An 18,309-nucleotide genomic window follows, 5' to 3' on the forward strand; every position below is an offset into this window, starting at 1 on the left:
CAGAGACTCCAAGGGATGTTGTTCACTGGTAGTTGAGTTTGCAATGTCAAGATGCCCCAGCGGAGAAGAGAACAGCCTCAGCTGCTGCAAAGCCAAGTACATCTTTGAAACTCAATCAGATTGACCTAACAATGCAATTAGGCATTTAGTTAACTAAAACGAGGTATTTAGTTACCTAAATACTTCTCTACGCAGCTGCTTCAAGCTACATATCAAGGGTAGATGTGGAGAAGCTTTCTGGGGGCACTCCCAGGCTTTGGGCTTTGCAGTTCTCTGTGTGTCTGGAGGTGCTGCAGTGAGGAGAAACTTGGGGAAAATAAGGTTTTGTGTGTTTCAATTTCATTAGGGCAGGCTCACCATGGTATGCAGTCCCATCACTCGTCAACTCGTCCCAACTCCTAGTCAACTGCTAGGTATTTTACTTCATAATTTAATTTCTTGTGGTTTTGCACACTCTACCGTTGTCAAAATGCGAGAGTGCTGGCACCGAATGGTTAAAATGCTTGTTTTGCATAACGAGAGCTTAACCTTGGGAATTAATCTCCCTAGTTATTAAGGCAAGAAAGTAATTGGATTTTCCTTCTGGTAACTTCTCTTGGCTTCCCCACATTTTCTGTACCAATCATGAAAGCACGAGGCTGCCTGGGTAAGCATTGGTCTCTTGCATGTTCTTCACAGGAATAATTAGTGATGTTTCACCAATTACCCTTTGCAGTTTTATAATAGGTTAGTTTTTCCACACAATTTAAAAAAAACACTATTTGTAAAAAAATGTTCTTCGTATTTCAAGGCATTTTATGGTTTAGCTCTTGCTGCCCCTTTTTAAAGCCTCATTTGTCAGAATTTAAGCTGAAGGAAAGAGTTCTTCATTAAAAGTGGAAAGAAACTTGAGTGCTTCCAACGTGCCACAGGAATGTGCATTAGAGAGGATCTTTGACTGGTTCTGCAGTCTCCACTGTGCCTGAAATACAGAATAAATAAACTTGGGGAATAAGTTCCTTGTTCATTTTTATATCCAATCATAAGTAATTAAAAAAAAAAAAAAAAAGGTTTAGTATATAATTTCTGTTCCCTTTCCTTGACCTACACAATTACGCAGTTGTTCTTGGTCCTACATTTGATCCTAGGCTTATGGACTCTTCAGTTCTAATTTGTCCAGTAATTAAGAGGAAGAAAATGTAGTGCGATGGGTGGAGCCGGGGACCAGGAGCCAAAGCATCTGAGCTCTTCCTTGCTCTGTTAGTGACCTGAGGAAAGTCACTGACACCTTCTGGCCCATATTGTCGCTGGGACTCTCAATATAATTATGTTTAAATCCCCCCAAGCAATGACATGAAGGCTAAAATGGCAAGATAGAGAGCATTTCCTTTGAAAAGCTCCGTAGAGATGTTCAGTTGCAGGTTTCAGGTCAAGTCCCTTTTAGGTTCTACTGCTCTGTGGTTCATGTAATTATGGAAGAATGTGCTGGTGGCTAATAAGCACTTCTTTATGAAGAAAATATTCAGCCAGCCTTTGACTGAGAACGATTTAGCATCAGCAATGATGAAGATAGAAAGGACTGGCTTTGTTTCTGAGATCCCAAAGCGTGTGTGGACCTAGGGGAAGGAAGAGAGATTCCTTGGGTGAGTGAGCAGAGATTTACTGAGAAGAGAAACATTAGTGCCCACTCTACTGTCATCCTTGAACTTCATTTTTAGCTGGATGTCTTTAAAAAAAAAAAAAAAGAAAGAAAGAAATCAAGTGAGACAAGAAGCAAGCAAACAAACAAAAGCAGGGTAAGAACAAAGAGACCAGAGGAATAAATAAACAAGAGGAAATAACCAGCACATCCCTTTCTGAGTCTTTCAGGAAATTCCATTTGCTGGAGAGACGGCAGAAAATTAGGAGGAGCCCAGAAGAGGGACTAGCAGGAGACAGCTGAGATCATTTTTCACTGCCAGCACTGCACTGTGTTGTCTCTCCTTTTACAACTCATCGGCAGACATTATTACCTGGTGAAAAAATTTGTTTTGCAACTCATCCTGAGTCCTCATAAATCATTAATGCCTGGCTAAGCACAGTGTGAGCATTACAAATACTCAGAGAATGAGGGCCCGTTCTGATATAACCTTGTGTCCAATACTAATGCCTGCTAGTTATTTAGCAATACAAAGGGGCCTCGGCTAGAAAGATCGATGAATCAATGCAGTCTCCCGACTCCCTTCTCCTCTCCACCTGCCTCTTCTCTTTATGGTTCAGAAGCTGAGCTACAAAAAACACGGGACTGTTTGTAGTTGTCTCTCTGCGGAGGGCAGTGTGACAAGTCATGGGGGCAAGGTAGGGGCTTAAGGCCTCTAAATGGCTGTGTGGAAAAGGGGAGCTTTCGTTTGTGATTAGGGCTCGTTCTGATTTCAGTTTTGTATGAGCCAGGTTGCACCACTGCTCCAGATCTGCTTTTTGTGGTTTGCATCCCTTAATGAATGCACGTGGCATTAAACACACTGGAGGGTGTAAAGCACATAGATAGAAACTGTGCCCAGGAACTGCAGGTCAGGATGTAATTAAAGGGTGCTCAGTAAAGTCCAGGTAATCAGCCTGTTACCTGGGGAGCCATTTGGGGACTTAGATATTGAAACCAGCTCTCACGATACAGGAGATAGCATGGAGAGCACAGCATCCATCGGTGCAGTGGCTGAACTTTGTGTCTTACCATTCCAGTCATGATTTCAAAGATGGTCTCTACTGTCCTTACCCAGAGCACACCTCTGAAAACTCCCAGCCCATTCAGAGTGCAGCTAAACGCTGTTTCCTCTTCTCTCCCGGAGCTCAGGATCCATCGGTGTGGTTGCTATACATTTGCTGTCTTCGAACACTAAAAATAATTGGTCATAAGCTTTAAAGGGAGAAAACAGAATGAGGTGAGATGGAGATTGACCTCTCGTGTAAGTGTAATCTTAAACTCGTAAGAGTTAGGCTTGGTTGGAGCCTTTGTCTTGAAAGGCTTCTGCAAGGAAGATTGCAAAAGGCTGCCACAGGAGCTTGAGAAAAGGAGCTTGAATAGGAACATAGGGAAAGTGCAAAAGTAGTGGGTGGAGGACAATAGACGGGCAAATTTGAAAAAGAGAATGGCAGAAAACAAAAGGGAAATTAAGTAGGGGTTATGAGAGAGTATCAGAAAGTTCAGCGGGGAAACTAATTGTATTTAAAGCACAAAATCATAGAAAGTTGGTATGGAGGAAAATGTAGTTGGTCTAAGTGAAAGTGGGAGAAGGGCCAAGACAGAAATAAAAGTCAATCATGCATGAAAAGGGACAGAAACTTACTTTTTCCACAATTCCCTCCCAAAATATGCCACAAAGAAAGCACCTGTTGCTGTTCCTGTGACACTAAAGATGACAGTCACTTGGACCCTAAACCGGGTAAAACACCCATTGTGTCCAAAGTTTCCTTGGTCTTTAACTGAGGCCTGCATCATTGTACTTCAGCTCAGATAAATTCTTTAAAAATAGTCCCTGCTATAGCACCCACAGGACAAAGTGGTTTATTTTCCTCTATTATAGATCTGACACAACCTGCTGTTATTTCCATGCCCTCTCTAATGATCTGCTTGCTCTCTGGAGAGCACTGACCCATTTCAGCACAGAATAATTAGCCTTTCAGACACTACTGTGTTTCCATTAAATAGACATAAATGTGCAAGGTGACATTTATTTACTTAGGCCTGAAAAATGTGCGCCACAGATGTTGGGGCTTGGGAGAACTTTAATTTATTTTAATGCAACAGTTGTATATTTACATGCTTTCATGTTGTTTAACCGCTAGTGCTTCCCTGAAATGAGTCTTGGTAGAGTTTCACTGGGGGTACTGGGGAACACAAAGATTATTTAGGTCTCCATTTCACCACAGGGCCATTTGGCAATGATTTGGCAGCAGAGTGCCAAAGCCAGACGCAGGGGCTTTAAACACAGTTATAGTTACCCACTCTTCAGCTCCTTTTTGCTTTGTGTGTAGGGGGACTCCATGTAAAGAAGCTTTTTCAAGATTTACAGATCTGTCTGAAGAGGAATGTGTTTGGGATGTTACACTGAGAAAATGAGAACCTTGACCTATTGCAAACATAAAATAAAACCAAAATCCTTTAGTATTTAAAATCAGCTCTTTTATCATCTTGATCACTGGCTTCTGAGCAGCCACGCTATTGCCCAGGTGAAAAGTATATTATTCATCTTGATAGCCCCTTTGGTCCACAAAGTTGGAGGGAAGTCTTACCCTTAAAAGTCTGGCCAGTGTGTAAAGCATGTAGGTTGCTTAGTAGCTCACATCCACATATGAAGACGTGGCATGCTATTATTTCATTCCGTTAGCACCAGTAGGCTTTATAAAAAGGAGGCATCGCACAAGGTAGGTGCTTTATTGCAGGATGGAAACACTTTCATAGGTTATTTTAATCATTACGATTCTTTTATGATGTGTGAAAGTTGATTGTTGCTGTAAATGAAGCCATTGAAGGCTAAAAAATAAAAATGCTGTGATGGTAAAAATCCTTGGAGTGAAAAAATGGGAATTACTATAAAAGGCAGTAATTTATTCTCTGCGTGAGATTATTTTTTATCATAAGAATGCTTTTAAACTAATTCTAAAACATATACAATTGTAATCTATATAGTTGAGGTATATTGCAAGGTGCAATGATAATTTGGTTAATTTTTTATGCACTGTAATTTCTATTTATTTATAAGTACTGTTTTATTCTGTTAACTGAGAGGCTTAACACATTTTTACTATGTTAAGGATAAGTTATTTTTGCAGGTCTTGTGGTTTTATTATTTTGACCCATATCCAGTTCATATTACATCACAATACCATATTTTTGCTACTATTATTCTAGTATGTTCAAAACTTATTTGCATTTGGGTAGAAATTCATTAGCTCTTGATTTTCATTATAACAAATTATTTTAACTTTTCTGTGATAATGCATTCTCTGTGTTTCTGATTTGCTGATGCTGAAAGATTTTGTTTTCATTTTAACCCTTCCAAATTTAGGATTGTTTTTGCTTTTTTTCTGTATATATTTCCGTTGTTTAGACCTACTGGTTCCTGCTTTTTCTTTTTCTTTTTTTAATATGTTTTGTTTGTAACTTCTGACTGTCTGTGTTGAGCCAATCTTACCAACAAAATTATCAGTTGTTTCCTGTTTCTCTACTTCTTTACAAAAAAAAAAAAAAAATTGAAAAAATAAAAAGTAAAAATAAAAAACTCTTAATGGGAACCCTGGCACTGTCTGTCTTCTCTGTTCTGCAGAAATGTTGAAGGAGTTGAACCAGCAACGCAGAGCGAAAGAGTTTACAGACCTGAAAATTATTGTTGAAGGCAAAGAGTTTGAAGTCCACCAAAATGTTCTAGCTTCCTGCAGCTTGTATTTCAAGGACCTGATTAAAAGGTTTGCCTTCCTTCCAGCTGTGATCTGCTCTGTTCTTTTGTAGGGCGCATTTGTGTCGCTTTTTTTTCCTCCCCTCTCTTGCAGGTTTATGAAGATTGAATCTCCTGTCACAGAGCCAGTAGCCATTCTTTCCACCTCCTCTGAATGTATTTCCAAACTGAAACTCAGATCCATTTGTTACACGTCTGACTCGTACAGTGTAATTATTTCTGATCAGTCGAGGCCTGTTTTGGCCGAAGAAAGTGTTCCACCACTGAGACATCTAAGATTTAAACTGAAGTACTAATAGTGATTCAGACCACAACTAAAAACTCTTGCTGTCGATGCTTTCAAGGGACTCCATCACATATGACAGAAGTTTATCCTTCAAGCTACAATAAGCCATCAGCATTCTGGTGAATGATGCTGAGACGTCATGTTAATAAAGCATTTTGAGTATCTTAATCCCTTCACCCTGAAATCTTTGTTACATGCTTTTGTGTGGCTTGTAAGGGCAAAGGGATTGATATTTTTTATTATTCAGGGACTTATAAAAGAAGAAAAAACAGCTGATGAGTTTCTTTAGAAAAGATTGGAAATAAGACAATTTTCTGGTCAAAATATAGCTCAGTCTGCATTGTAGACAAAGAGTAGTTTTTTCCTACAAACACCTAGCTTAGAGTAGGTGCAATGTGTACATTTTCTAAACATCATGTCTCCACCTTCGCATTTTCCCCTTCTGTTTCTAGCTGATTGATTCTAAACAGTGCATGATAATCTTTTTTTTCCATTACATTGATTTTTCAATTTGTATGCTTCATATACTCGCATAGGAATAAATTGGTACTCTCGTATTATTAGTAAGTTAGAGTAGCAAGTAGGGAGAAAAAAAACATGAGGATAACTTTCATTTTTCTCTCAATCATCAGCAAATTAATGCAGCTGCTGATTTTGCCTTGCAGTATTTTCCTGAGCAGACTGAGCCTGGACTGTGCTAAAAAATGGGATTAAAGAACATTTTGCTTGCTTCAAATCCTGTATTTAAATTTTGCCAACTAACACAATAGTGACTGTATTTTATTTCAGGATGGCATATTGGCTGGTATCTCCTTTCAGTGTATTATGTCCTTTTGCACAAAGCTGGTTTTATAATTATGGATATATATTACATTTCTATGATATAACTGTGCTGACTGCCTTATCAATTATTCATAAAAAATATGTTGGCCTAGGAAGCATGTCTTTTCCCCTCTGTAAATCTAATGATTGCTAGCTGTAGCTATGCCAGATCTCTCCTGTCCTTTCTCTTCTGTCTGCTCATTATCATTTAATAGTTAAGGCTAGAGTATATGCTTTTAGGGTGATAAGGTGTAGAGTCTGGATGGAAAGAACATCTTAGAATCAACTTATAGAAATACAATAACTGAGTGGCCAAAGACTGTCATCTGGATTTTGCTACAAACACATCTGCTTGTGTGTATAAGTCACCAGGCAGCATCTATTTCTAGAAGCACACACTAGAGGAACGTTGCTGCTTTATTATTTTGTTACCAAATGGAGATGTAATTTAGACTGAACTCTTTGATTTGCACTCATTTAAAACCAAGAAATAAAATTAAAAAAAAAAATCTTTTAAAAGTGACTATGAAAGCAAAACCTTAGATTTCAGCATTTATAACCTTAGATTTCAGCATTTATTGTCTTTCAGTTGTTCGCATAAAACTCACACATGATGCAAGAATAAGGGAGAGGTTTCGTCCATTTGCCAACCTCACCATTTTTTGCCTTCTTTCACATCATCAGCAGCAATAAATATTCCAGAGGTCGATTTGTGTCCACAGTCAGGTCTCTCCATCTCAGTTGTCTTCCATATATAACCTCAGTTGCACACATGTAACCTTGATGAAGGCTAATAGAGTTGCACAGGTGTATCCAAGGCAAAAATACTTGTTTTACTGATGATGATGCTTGAATAGGGAAAAATCCAGCTTGACGTCCAGTTGAGTTTGCAAAACTGTCAGGTGAGAAAAATAAATATTCACCTGTAAACTAAGCAAATGTGTCTTTGCAAGACAATATTTTAGGGCTACAAGGTGGAATTTCAGAAGACCTGCTTTTTAGAGGATATTTGCAGTGTAAAGCATAGTCCTTTTAGAAACCTCATAAAGTCAATGAAAGTCAAGGACTTAAGTTGCAAGAGGCTATTGGTATTTTTTAAGATCATGCCCTTAATAATCCAAAATCATTATAGTTCACAGAGTCAGTATGTTTATAAATATAGCATGTCTAGAATCCTCTCCTGATATTTGTTAGCAGCTCCTTTGAGATGGTGCATAAAGCTTAATGTGATTTATATTGCATTCTTTGCATTATTATAGAAATCAAAACAAGAAATGACATTTTTCTTGAAGAATAAATGAGATCTCTTTATGTTGAATATATTATAAACGCCATTTCCATCAACGCATGCTAGGGTTAAACTCCAATGCCATTCCAACTGGAATCAATGGGTTAGCAGAAACTTCAATGGGAAGATGATCTATTCTTGGTGATGCTATGCACATCCATATAAAGATGCAGAAAGAGAATTATGTATCTTTCATAGTATTTACTTCAGCTATTCTTTGCCATGGGCTAGTTATCGTTAGCCTCATGTTCTGCCATTGATTCCACTGTGTGTTGTACTTGGTATCTGACAGTAGAATAGCAAGTGGTGTCTCAAAAGAATAAAAATGAAATGTTCAAAACCAAATAAGATCAATTATCTCCTCTTCAAAAAACAAAACATAGACAAAAAGCATAATAGAACTGGAGGTGCTTGCCCAATAGCAAGGCTATTTGATGAGAATGAGTCATAGTATTAGTAGGGCAAAAAAAACATGACTTTAGCGCACAGTGCTGAACCAGGTTTGATTGACCAAAACAACTCTAAAATTATTTATTCTTTATGACATAAATTTGGTAATGAGAATGCACTTCGAAACCCCTTTCTTTCTCATATTCTGGTCCTAATACAGAAAAATTCTTACTCCATGTGATTTATCTTCAGATATACGAGCATGGGCATTTTGAGGCTGGGCTAGTCCTGAGCCTGAGGTCAGCACCATGCCAAGCTCTTCGAAGTGCGTTAACCAGCCCCCATGAGGAGCTGCACAACATTCAACCCTAAGCCAGGGCTCAATGTTCTTGATCAGCAGCAGCTGATCTTATAAAACACTCAGTCCTTTTCAGTGCAAAGTCATCTGAAAAGGATTAGTTATTAGGAACAGCAGGTGTGAAATGTTTGTGATTTCTGCTGCAGTTCACTGCAGCCATGAAGGGAGAAAAGAGACGTGCAGAGGATGGGTCGGGACATGTGAGGATGGGTGCATGCTCAAGGCTGGTCCCACCGCAGGATATGTTGCAATAACCTCAGGGTTTGTGGGGATATTGCTAGCAATGTCAGGAAGAATTTTATGCAATATTAAACATGCTTTCAGAGTGCTAGGTTTCCTTGTGTTCTCTTTGTAAAATCCTCTTTAAAATACAGTCTTTTTCTGGTGGATATTAGTGCCTACTTTATGACAGGTATGGAGTTGAATGCTTGGCCTTATTGCTTGCTCCTTCAGCCATAGAGCATATAGAGAAGTTGACGTACTTCATCTGCACTTAGGAAAATCATATGGTTAGTCAGCTTCTTCAGACGCTGACGCATACAAGATTACTGCAGTATGGCCTTTAGGAGAAAATGGATGATAAATAGCAGCTGGAATGACCCCTAAATACCATCTTATATATTTCAAGTGCACCACTAACCACAGTTGCTTTCAGTCTGCCTGACTTGGGCTTCTACTTCATACCTATGTTTTAGGTACTTAAGAACTCAGCCTTCCCAAAGCAAGGCTCTAATTTCTGGCACAAGCAATGAAGAAAAAAGCACCTTCAAGGCTTCCAGAAAGAGTCTTACCTCCTACTTCAGGTACCTGTGTGCAGGCAAGTAGAGATCCCTCTGGAGGAACAAGAGGTTATTGTCTCTTGCTGTTAGTCAACCAATATTAAGGTCCAGGGTCAGCATCAAAGGCAGGTTTAGTCTAAACTCACTATCTCAACTCCTGCTATAGCCTGCAGAGAGAGAGGCAGAAATGAGATGCTTTACCAGGAGGTAAAGGACCATAAAATCGGTATCTAAGAGATGAGATGAAGGATGAGACTGTCCCTCTTTACTATTAATAAAGAGAGAGCCAAGGTGATTTGGTTAGACTACAGATTTATGGTGAGTGTTACATTGCTTATTTAAGGGGTCCAGCCTGAGCTGGTTGTCTACGCTTCTTCTGCAGTCAAGAGGAAAGACAGGAATGTCTGGAAGGGAATTCGTCCCCCCTTATGGTAAATAGTATGGATTCCCTTCTGGAAGCACTCATTTTTCATTGCTCAGGGAGAAAGACTAGTCACCCAGCTTTCATTAGACACTTAAATCATAGCTGGCTAAAAGTATACAAATTATTTCTTCCAGAAACTAGTGTTTGTCTGGATGCTGTATACATAGGCTTATATATATACACATAAAAAAAATGAGAGGTCCGTCAAGATCCACCTCAAACATGTCCCTCTTTTAGATTCACCTATTCAAGCCAATGTTGTAGTTGCAGCTCCTTGGTTTGAGGAAGGAGAGAAATGAGTTCTGTGTCTTTGTATCTGCCTTGGAAGAAATTGATGGAAGATGTGTGTGTTCTGGGAGGAAGGAAGGAATGGAAAATCCCATGAGGAGGCGTCATTTTTTCCAGCTGCACTTGGAAGAGACAAATGCAGCTGCTGGATAAATGGAATGCCTGATATTTCTGCAACAAAGAGAGTTTCACCGGAACATTTTAATTTGCTGTTTTCTTCTTCTTAATCCACCCCAAAATGCTGGAATCTCTACCAAATATGACATTAATAATAGGAAGTACTTGACATAAAAGCTTCTTCTTGGCCAAAATGCTGGCTTTTATTAGCAGACTGTAGTTTTATTTCTCTGTGGTCAGTTTCTGAAGATATGCAGATCCTGTCCTGTAAGCTTTATCTTCTCAAGATGTCCTTTTAATGATGCTTTCTACTCTTGAAGTCATACAGGCTGCCTAATTCCGGTAGCACAGAGCAGTAAGTCGCATATGCAAAGAGATTCAGTCACGAAGCAATCTTTGCATATGCAGTGTAATCTGGCAACGCTGTGTTCACCCGTCTTTTCCTAAGGAGCAGAGCCTGCGAGTTCATGGCCAAATTGATTTTCCACTATACCTTGCCTCTTTCTGCAAGTTTTTTTATTATTTTTTTTTTCTAAAATAGGGCTGTATATACTCTTTAAGGGCTTGGAGGCAGACCAGGAAGGCGGGAGACATAAAGCGTTTAGGGTGAAAGGACCAAATTCCTTTTGCCTCACACCTACGCTGAAGACAGAGATGTCATTCTGCATTTTACACCATTGTGAAGAAAGGCAGCATTTGGATGCAAGACAGAGAAACCTGCCGCTATCCATCTGAAACAGTCTGACAAAACTGCAAAAGCATTTAGGTGTCTGGAAAACAGACTGTCTGGTTTGTGTTTACGTTGTAAAAAGCCCAAAATGAAAAATAGCAGATGAAAGAAAAATCTACTCTTAGTGACCCCTTCGTGTTTTTCCTGCCTATTAAGAAGCTAGCTTTAAACTCCGGGAGAAGAGTAGGCAGCATTTCTACATCTGCATGCTCCAGCTCCATTGTAGAACTGAACGAATGTGGAAACAAATTATAACATTTCTTTGAAAACAGAGAAATGGGAGTTAAAAATACAATGTTTGAGTCAGATGCCAGGAGAGGTATATCATATGTAGACAGTGCCAGTGGTTTCTGCTAAACCATTTAAAGGAGCCTAGGAGAACGGGAAGTTGCACAGGAGCATGAAATATCCTTCACCCTTTTACTGCCAGGGTACAGGTGTAAATTATGCTATGGACGACATTTTCTCTTAATCGAGGAACTGATAATTACTGTGTGTTGGGCACAAAATCCTGGCAAAGGGAAACAGCTTTCTGCATTTCATGCCCCCCTTTCCGTGAGCACGCTTCGCTCGCTCTGCCTTGTCGAGCAGCCACACTCACACCCGCGTGTCAGAGCTGCCTGCTGGGTTTCAAATTTTGCAGCTGCCGGGCCTTGGAAAACATGTTTTCATCAAGCAAAAATGTATGGGCTTCTACCTAAATGAGCTGCAGCTTACAAACATTCAGCGGTGCTGCCAGACTGCCAGGCTAAGGAACCACAGCAGGCGTCGCAGCCCGGCTCTTTGCAGCTCAGGGAGTGTGGCCGTGGTTTAGGAGGGCGAGTGGCAGGGGCTGGACGCTGGCTTTGCAAAGAGGGTCAGATCGATGGGCCCTGTTCTGGAGAGAAGCCCCGGCAAGGAGAGCAGAAGGGCTCCTTTTCAAGCCTGGAGGTACAGAGCTGAAGCTTCTGCCTCGGAATGGCTGCATCTTGCCGAGGCACCGTGCAGGATCACTTAATCTCTCACTCCTCTCCTTCATTGACAGCATCTCTATTTATCATAGTTTGGGCTTCTCACTCACCTAATTTCTAGGCACAACTACAGAACCTGCAAAACTTATCCAAGGAACGACAGGTTTATCACTTCTCTTGCTCTGGCCATCATGCGATGCAGCTGTCATACAGCCACAAGTACGAAGCTGCTGCGTGTGACCCACCTGTATTTCCTTACATCGCACAGCACCGTCTGGGCTTGGCTGTGTCGAAATATAGGGGTGAAAGGAAACGGTTATCTAATTAGGTCCAGTTAAAGCTAAATAGATCAAAGATGAGGAAAAAAACTTCCATGGCATAGAGACTGGAGCTGTGTTCTTGAAAGCTGTCATTTTGGGCCCTTTCCAAATGCAAGTCTTGCCTTAAAATGAGAGTAATCAAATCTCAGACTCGAGCGTGCTAGCAGGTAGCTCCGGGGAGCAGCAGTTCATTTCCTTTTATTTAAATCATCAAGGATTAGCCACTGCTGGACTGGGATAATGAATTTGAATTAATATGACCAGGTTATGATCATGTCAGGTTAGGATCCTGTCTTTTTGCTTGTGCAGCACTAAGCTCTGGTGACTCCGGTGCTCTGAGCAGTTGTGCGGGTTGGTGCCAGCACTGTCACCGAGAAGAGTGTCTTTTCTGCATATCCCGTGGCCGTAGGTGATATGATATGATAGATTATATTTTCTTGATGTCCCAGGCACAGTCTGGTCCTGCATGTACCATAAATGAGTGCTAGCAACACCCCGTAGCTGAGTGAGAAAGAACCGGTGCCTGACAACATTAATTCTAATTACTGCAACACAGATTGGGATCTTAGGGCACTACCATAATTGTAGTAGTAGTAGTAATAAATAATAATTGTGGTTATTATTATTTTATTATTGTTTTCCCTCCAGACATCGCAGTGATGAGAAAGAACCTTGGATAGACTTACCTAGATAATTACTTGTATAAATTTCACTACATTCCTAAGAAACAGATTTATTAGCTGCATAATGCCAGCTCTCTGTTAAGCTGGGTTTTGATAATGTAATAAATATCATTAAAACAAATCAGGTATGAGTTGGTTAAGGGGGTGAGCTTTAAATTTGATGAGAATAAATGTTTATTGTCATTTTACTTCAAATTTTCATTCCCATATGATCCCCCAAAACCTGTTTGCATCTTTTATTTACCTTTAACAAACCTCGAGCTGTTTTGCCACATATTGCTGAATTAGGCAGCCAGAAATAGTTCCAAGCAAGTTGGAGCCTGTGCTCTTAATAAATTGGCCCAGTTTTTTCCTTCTCCATTGGTACCTTGTGAGAGCCTGTTTGTTCTCAGCCCCTAGCAGAAGTCTATGTCATGAATGCTGTACTTCCAAGGGCACTTGCTATTCACTTGTTATTCACTTGCGCCTTGAGACTTGTCGTCTTCTTTCTTAAATCTCAGCAGGGAGGCAGATTTGTGCCTCAGACTGAGATCTCCTCCATTATAGCCATACAGGCCGCCAGTGATCCCGCTCCTTTAGAGTCTTTACCAGCAATTAGACTCTGTTCCTTCTTTAAAAAGCATTAAGGGTATATACCAGACATGGCTCTTTTGTTTGTTTTGTTTTATTCCGGCCATGTTGTTTGTGAACAAAAGCATTTGCTGATAATCCCCTTGGTCGTCTTGGTTTGTAATGATCATTTCTGTGATGGTGAATTAGCAGGAACTCTGGTGCATGCCCAAACCCACAGCCCTTCACTTCCCTGATTTTCTCCTGATAGAGCAGGTGCAAACAGACAGCGTTTGACCCTAACGCATTAAACCAGTCTTGCCAAATTTTGTTTGCCTGGAGCAAGGAACATTATTTGTATCAACATTGCGGTAAAAAGTGAGCAAATGGATTTGTTGGTCAGGTAAATTTTCATGACAAATTTGCAAGCCTGTGTTTAAATAATGTAATTTATTTAATCTTGTGATTTTACGAGTTCTTTATCGTAATCATACAATAGCACCATTACAGTATATGTTTTCTTCTCTCATGAGACGGATGGATAGTGGCTGAGGCTCAAAGATAATATTTATCTACAAGATGGTATAACGAAGGCAGAGATTTGCAAGTTAATACATTCTGAGCTGATAAAATAATTCCAAAGGAAAAGCAATGCTAGGGAGTAATTTATTTTTTTTTTAAATCCTGTTTAATAGAACATTCAGTGCCTTATGACATACATATTGCAATGATGTTGCTCTATAAATGTCCCTTCCTGTCATCATTTACATGATGGATTACCTTGCAGCTGCATAAACTTGAACAACTCAGTAAATAACCTGTTACCACTCTGTGTACATGCATCTTGGGGTGTGTGTTGTGGAGATGCATGTTGGTCTGTTTGTGCCTCTATGCTTTCATATCTCATGAGCCTGTAATTATCATAAATCAAGCTTTTTGGCATGAAATACTACCTCCCATGTAGGGTGCCATGTCTGTTCTGTTCATAGCTGAAGTTTGGGCAGAACATGACTAAGTTTTTTGGTTGTTTCTCCCAAGATAAATAGACATGTGGGTTTTGAACCATTTAATAACTTTGATGATGATGAAAAGTCAAATAGTGGACAGTTAACAACACTGCACTCTCTTTGCCTGGAATTTCAATGCTTGAAGAGTTACATTCTGCAGTAAACAAGATATTCAGCCTAAATTGTATAGACTTGAACAGAAGTTTTTAATGAGCACATAGCTAGCAGGCTGTTAAGCCTCATGAGAAGCTGCCTGTCCCAGTCTGGAGTCCTTTTTCAGTAATCAAAATAATTTGACAGAGATAAAAAGAAGAAGTTTCCCTTCATTTAAGTGTTTCATCTTACATAAAAATCTTATATTTCCTGTTTTCTGTAGACTAAAACACTGTCCAGGGAACAAAGTAATTTAATTTGTTGGGTTTTGTTTTATCCTATCTATCTTGGTAGCAAGTGTTTTGCTCCAGTGGAATGGGAACACAATTAACGTATGGTAAACATTCATGTTCCTAATTATGAAAGCAAGCCAACAAGACCAGGGTGTCAAGCTGATGGGGCAGATCCTGGGAGAGTGCAAGGTGCCGAGGCCAGGCTGGGACATTGCTTTGGTCCATGCAGGGAGAGGCTGGCCCCAAAATATGTGCCTCAGATGCCTTGCTCCAGGATGGCTCCTGCAAATGTGCTGGCAGCCCTCCAGTGTCCTGCATGTACTTTTAGCGGAGGATATTCAGATTCCTGAGCTGTATGGGACCCTAAGCAGTAGATAGACAGAAATACCATTTTTTCTTTAATTAAAATTCCAGAATTAGTCTGATTTCCCGTTTCTTATAAACAAATTCTGAGGCCTGTTTGCTAAAGTGCAATACAAACAAAATTGAGGATTATGTAATTGTATTACGGATCTAGCTCTTTGCCATTGTCTCTTCAGGAAGAAGCAGGTAATGGTGGCAGGCTCTCTGCAAGCTGACATGATGGACCTTGGACGGGGTGAAAGCAAAAGACAAAGTCCCCTGTGCCATACGGTCTTTGCTTTGGTGGCTGGGGAAAGTACACAAATGGTAATTTTGAGAGTGCCTTTATTTTACAAGATAATAATTTCTTTCAGTACCCATCTTCATCATACCTTTGAGACTACAGCACAGCGAGTCATATGGCTTCAGATGTAAATAGGTGTCACAAACTCTGTCAGTCCTCCTGTTCCCCACCAGGCAGTCTGGGAGGAAGTTGAACCAACTGTTCCTAGTCAGTAATGTACATTTACATAAAACGTTTCACATTTTTCATGTTTATTCTGTGCAGATGGCTCCATTTTGAACATCCAGAATTTGTTTTGACGTTGTGACTGTAGCTTGTAAACAGAGAGTTGGCTGGCATCTGCACCGGGTAAAGGTAGCTTTTCGCATTTGATCTGAAATTGAGTGAGGCTGTAGCCAAACCATTAGTCAGTCAAAATAATGTTGCAAGCCGGTTAAAGGCAGCATGTCCAAACCATGAGGGAAGCCGGGATTAGAGGCACTAGCGTTGTCCATAAATTGACAAGTGGATACACTAGCAGTGTTTCACTTACACAGCTACTTTAGCTAGGCTCTAAATTCAGCTTTGCAACTTGAAGAATCTCACTGCTAAATGTTTTGAACTGAATCACACGGAAGTTCTTTTAAGTGAATGTGTTGATACGAATAATGCAGTGAAAATGCACAGATATGCATGTATTTATAACTCAAGGTGCTGAAAACTCAGTTGCATTTCTATTAAGCATGAAAACAAAGCTAATTCTTGTCTCTGCATCTTACCTGTGTGGAAATGATTTTGAAGGACAAATGAATGCCAAAAATGTAAAGTTACCTACTTTTTTGTGGTCAGATAGGTGTGCTCCTAATCTTGCAGATGAGGTTTTAAGGTTATTTTTGTTGCTATCAGTATTTAAACATTTCAGCTTCTTTGTATACTTGAGTTAACAAAAAGGGACACCAATTTTGTTTTGTTGTTTGAATGTAGTTGACCACCTTTCACTTTGAAAGGCTCCCTGTATCTGTCTTTAGTTTAAGGAATTAAATTGAAGGATAGGTAGCCAGAGCATGTTTAAAGGCCTTGGCCGTATTTTGTTTGGACCTAATTATTCCAGACAATACAAAATATTTTTCTGTAACCCCCCCACCCCTTTCCATTGAGAGTGTATATGTGCTTCCTGCTTATCTGGTGGTTCAGTTCTGCATGCACATTGCTCAGGTCTGTCACCTTGCTGGGGAAAGACATGATTTGTAAATCTGAAAGAATTCCCCAACAGCTACCGTAAAATTAAGCTGTTAAAGAGCCCTTGTAGCTTGTTTAAATGTAGACCCAAACAAACCTCTTTGCTGTTTAGCCCAAGATTAATCTTTTAAAAGTCCTGTTCTAAATCACTTCCTAATTTTAATGAGTTTATATATCAGCCTTTGCCAGATTTTTACTGTAGCCATTCTCAAAGATTACAGCAATGATAAAGTAAGGACTAAAATTGTTTATTATATATTATTCTTCAGAAGCAAAACTTTTTCCCCCAGAGGCTGTTGGGAGAGTCATTGATTTTCTGCCACAATGTGAAATGTGTGACCTTTATAATATGAGCAATGATTACAAGGCCAATAAAATGACATCATTCTCTTTAAACTTCAGAGTTCACAGGGCAAATAGCAGCATGTGCCACACTCAGAGATGTCTGTGGACAATAAGTGTACATTGCCTGGCTTCAAGTGAGGTGGAAGCACTAAGCAGAGAGGCTATCCACCCTGAAAACACCCCATGTTTGTTCAGGGGTACAGGAGCAGGGGTACAGAATGCAGCTCTACCAGGTAGAGCTACAGTTTTTCATAGTTCTGAAGAAGTCAATGAGGTTTTCAGGGCTGGCATTTCTAAGAGGGACTTTTTTTGATTGTTTTTATCTACTAATGCCACTGAAAGAACTCCTCTTGATGCAAGACAGGATCAGATGTCTGGGGCACAGCGGTATGCTTTCCTACCTATTTTCCCCAACAAAATGCATTTGCAGTTACAAGGCTAAATTCTGATCTTGCAATGCAGCTTTAGTCATTCACTGCAGTTCCTCCACAATAACTGACAAAAGGCTGTGTCCCAAATCTATGAAGTATCACACTGCACAGAGTGTATTGATAGTCTAATACATATGAAAACTAGGAATGGAGAAAGCAGCCTGAGTTCTAGTCAGGCTTGGAAGGGGATTCCACAACCTGATTCACTGAAATCAATTAAGAAGATCAATTTCTGGAATCTCTATTTCCCAATTCAGTCACATTAGCCTGTTTCCACACACGATTTTCTTCTATTCCCTCAAAAACTCATTTTGAATCCATCATGGCCTACTTCGACAGCTCCCCGCCCATTCTCCATCTTGTGCTGCTCCACAGGAGCCAGAGACCCTCAGGCAGACCAGGGGGTCTCAGCCACCTCTCAGGGGGTCTCAACCACCTCGTAGGAGGTCTCAGCCACCTCCTGGGGGGTCTCAGCCTCCTCTGAGGGGCTCTCAGCTGCCTTTCAGGGGATCTCGGCCATGCTGGGCATTTGGTTGTGCTGACTGCGGGCTATGCCGCTGAAGTGCTCGCTGCTCAGGCAGCATGAACAAAACAGCACAGCACAGGCGAGCCATCACAGAGGAAGGAATAGGGATAGTTTTCTTTCCCATTTCTGGCTCATTGTGTAATATCAATAATCTCTGTAGCTTTGTATTATACTTGCTGTAAGTGGCTTTAGTGATTGATTAAACACCTTAGCTTTTCTTTGGCATTTAATCAATCGCAGCAGCAGTTTATTGCTTGGCGTATTACAAAGTAAAAGAGATTATTACTTAATTATTCTGAAAAATAGCAGCTTGCAGTTGTTGCTAACATCCATACATGTCTACACTGGCATGGGT

The 18,309-nt window shown here is 40.2% G+C and overlaps 1 protein-coding gene across 4 annotated transcripts in view; it reads left to right on the forward strand.

Annotated features, from left to right (window-relative positions):
* KLHL29 (kelch like family member 29) overlaps positions 1–18,309 on the forward strand; it is a 388,888-nt gene that overhangs the window by 314,703 nt on the left and 55,876 nt on the right. For all 4 annotated transcript variants that reach the window (XM_082755983.1, XM_082755984.1, XM_082755982.1 and 1 more), the window contains one exon: positions 5,283–5,421. In XM_082755983.1, the coding sequence (XP_082612109.1) occupies positions 5,283–5,421 (139 nt within the window). The remainder of the gene's footprint in view (positions 1–5,282; positions 5,422–18,309) is intronic.

Source organism: Aythya marila, assembly GCF_965140915.1.
Source record: "Aythya marila genome assembly, chromosome: 3".
Taxonomy (NCBI): Eukaryota; Metazoa; Chordata; class Aves; order Anseriformes; family Anatidae; genus Aythya; species Aythya marila.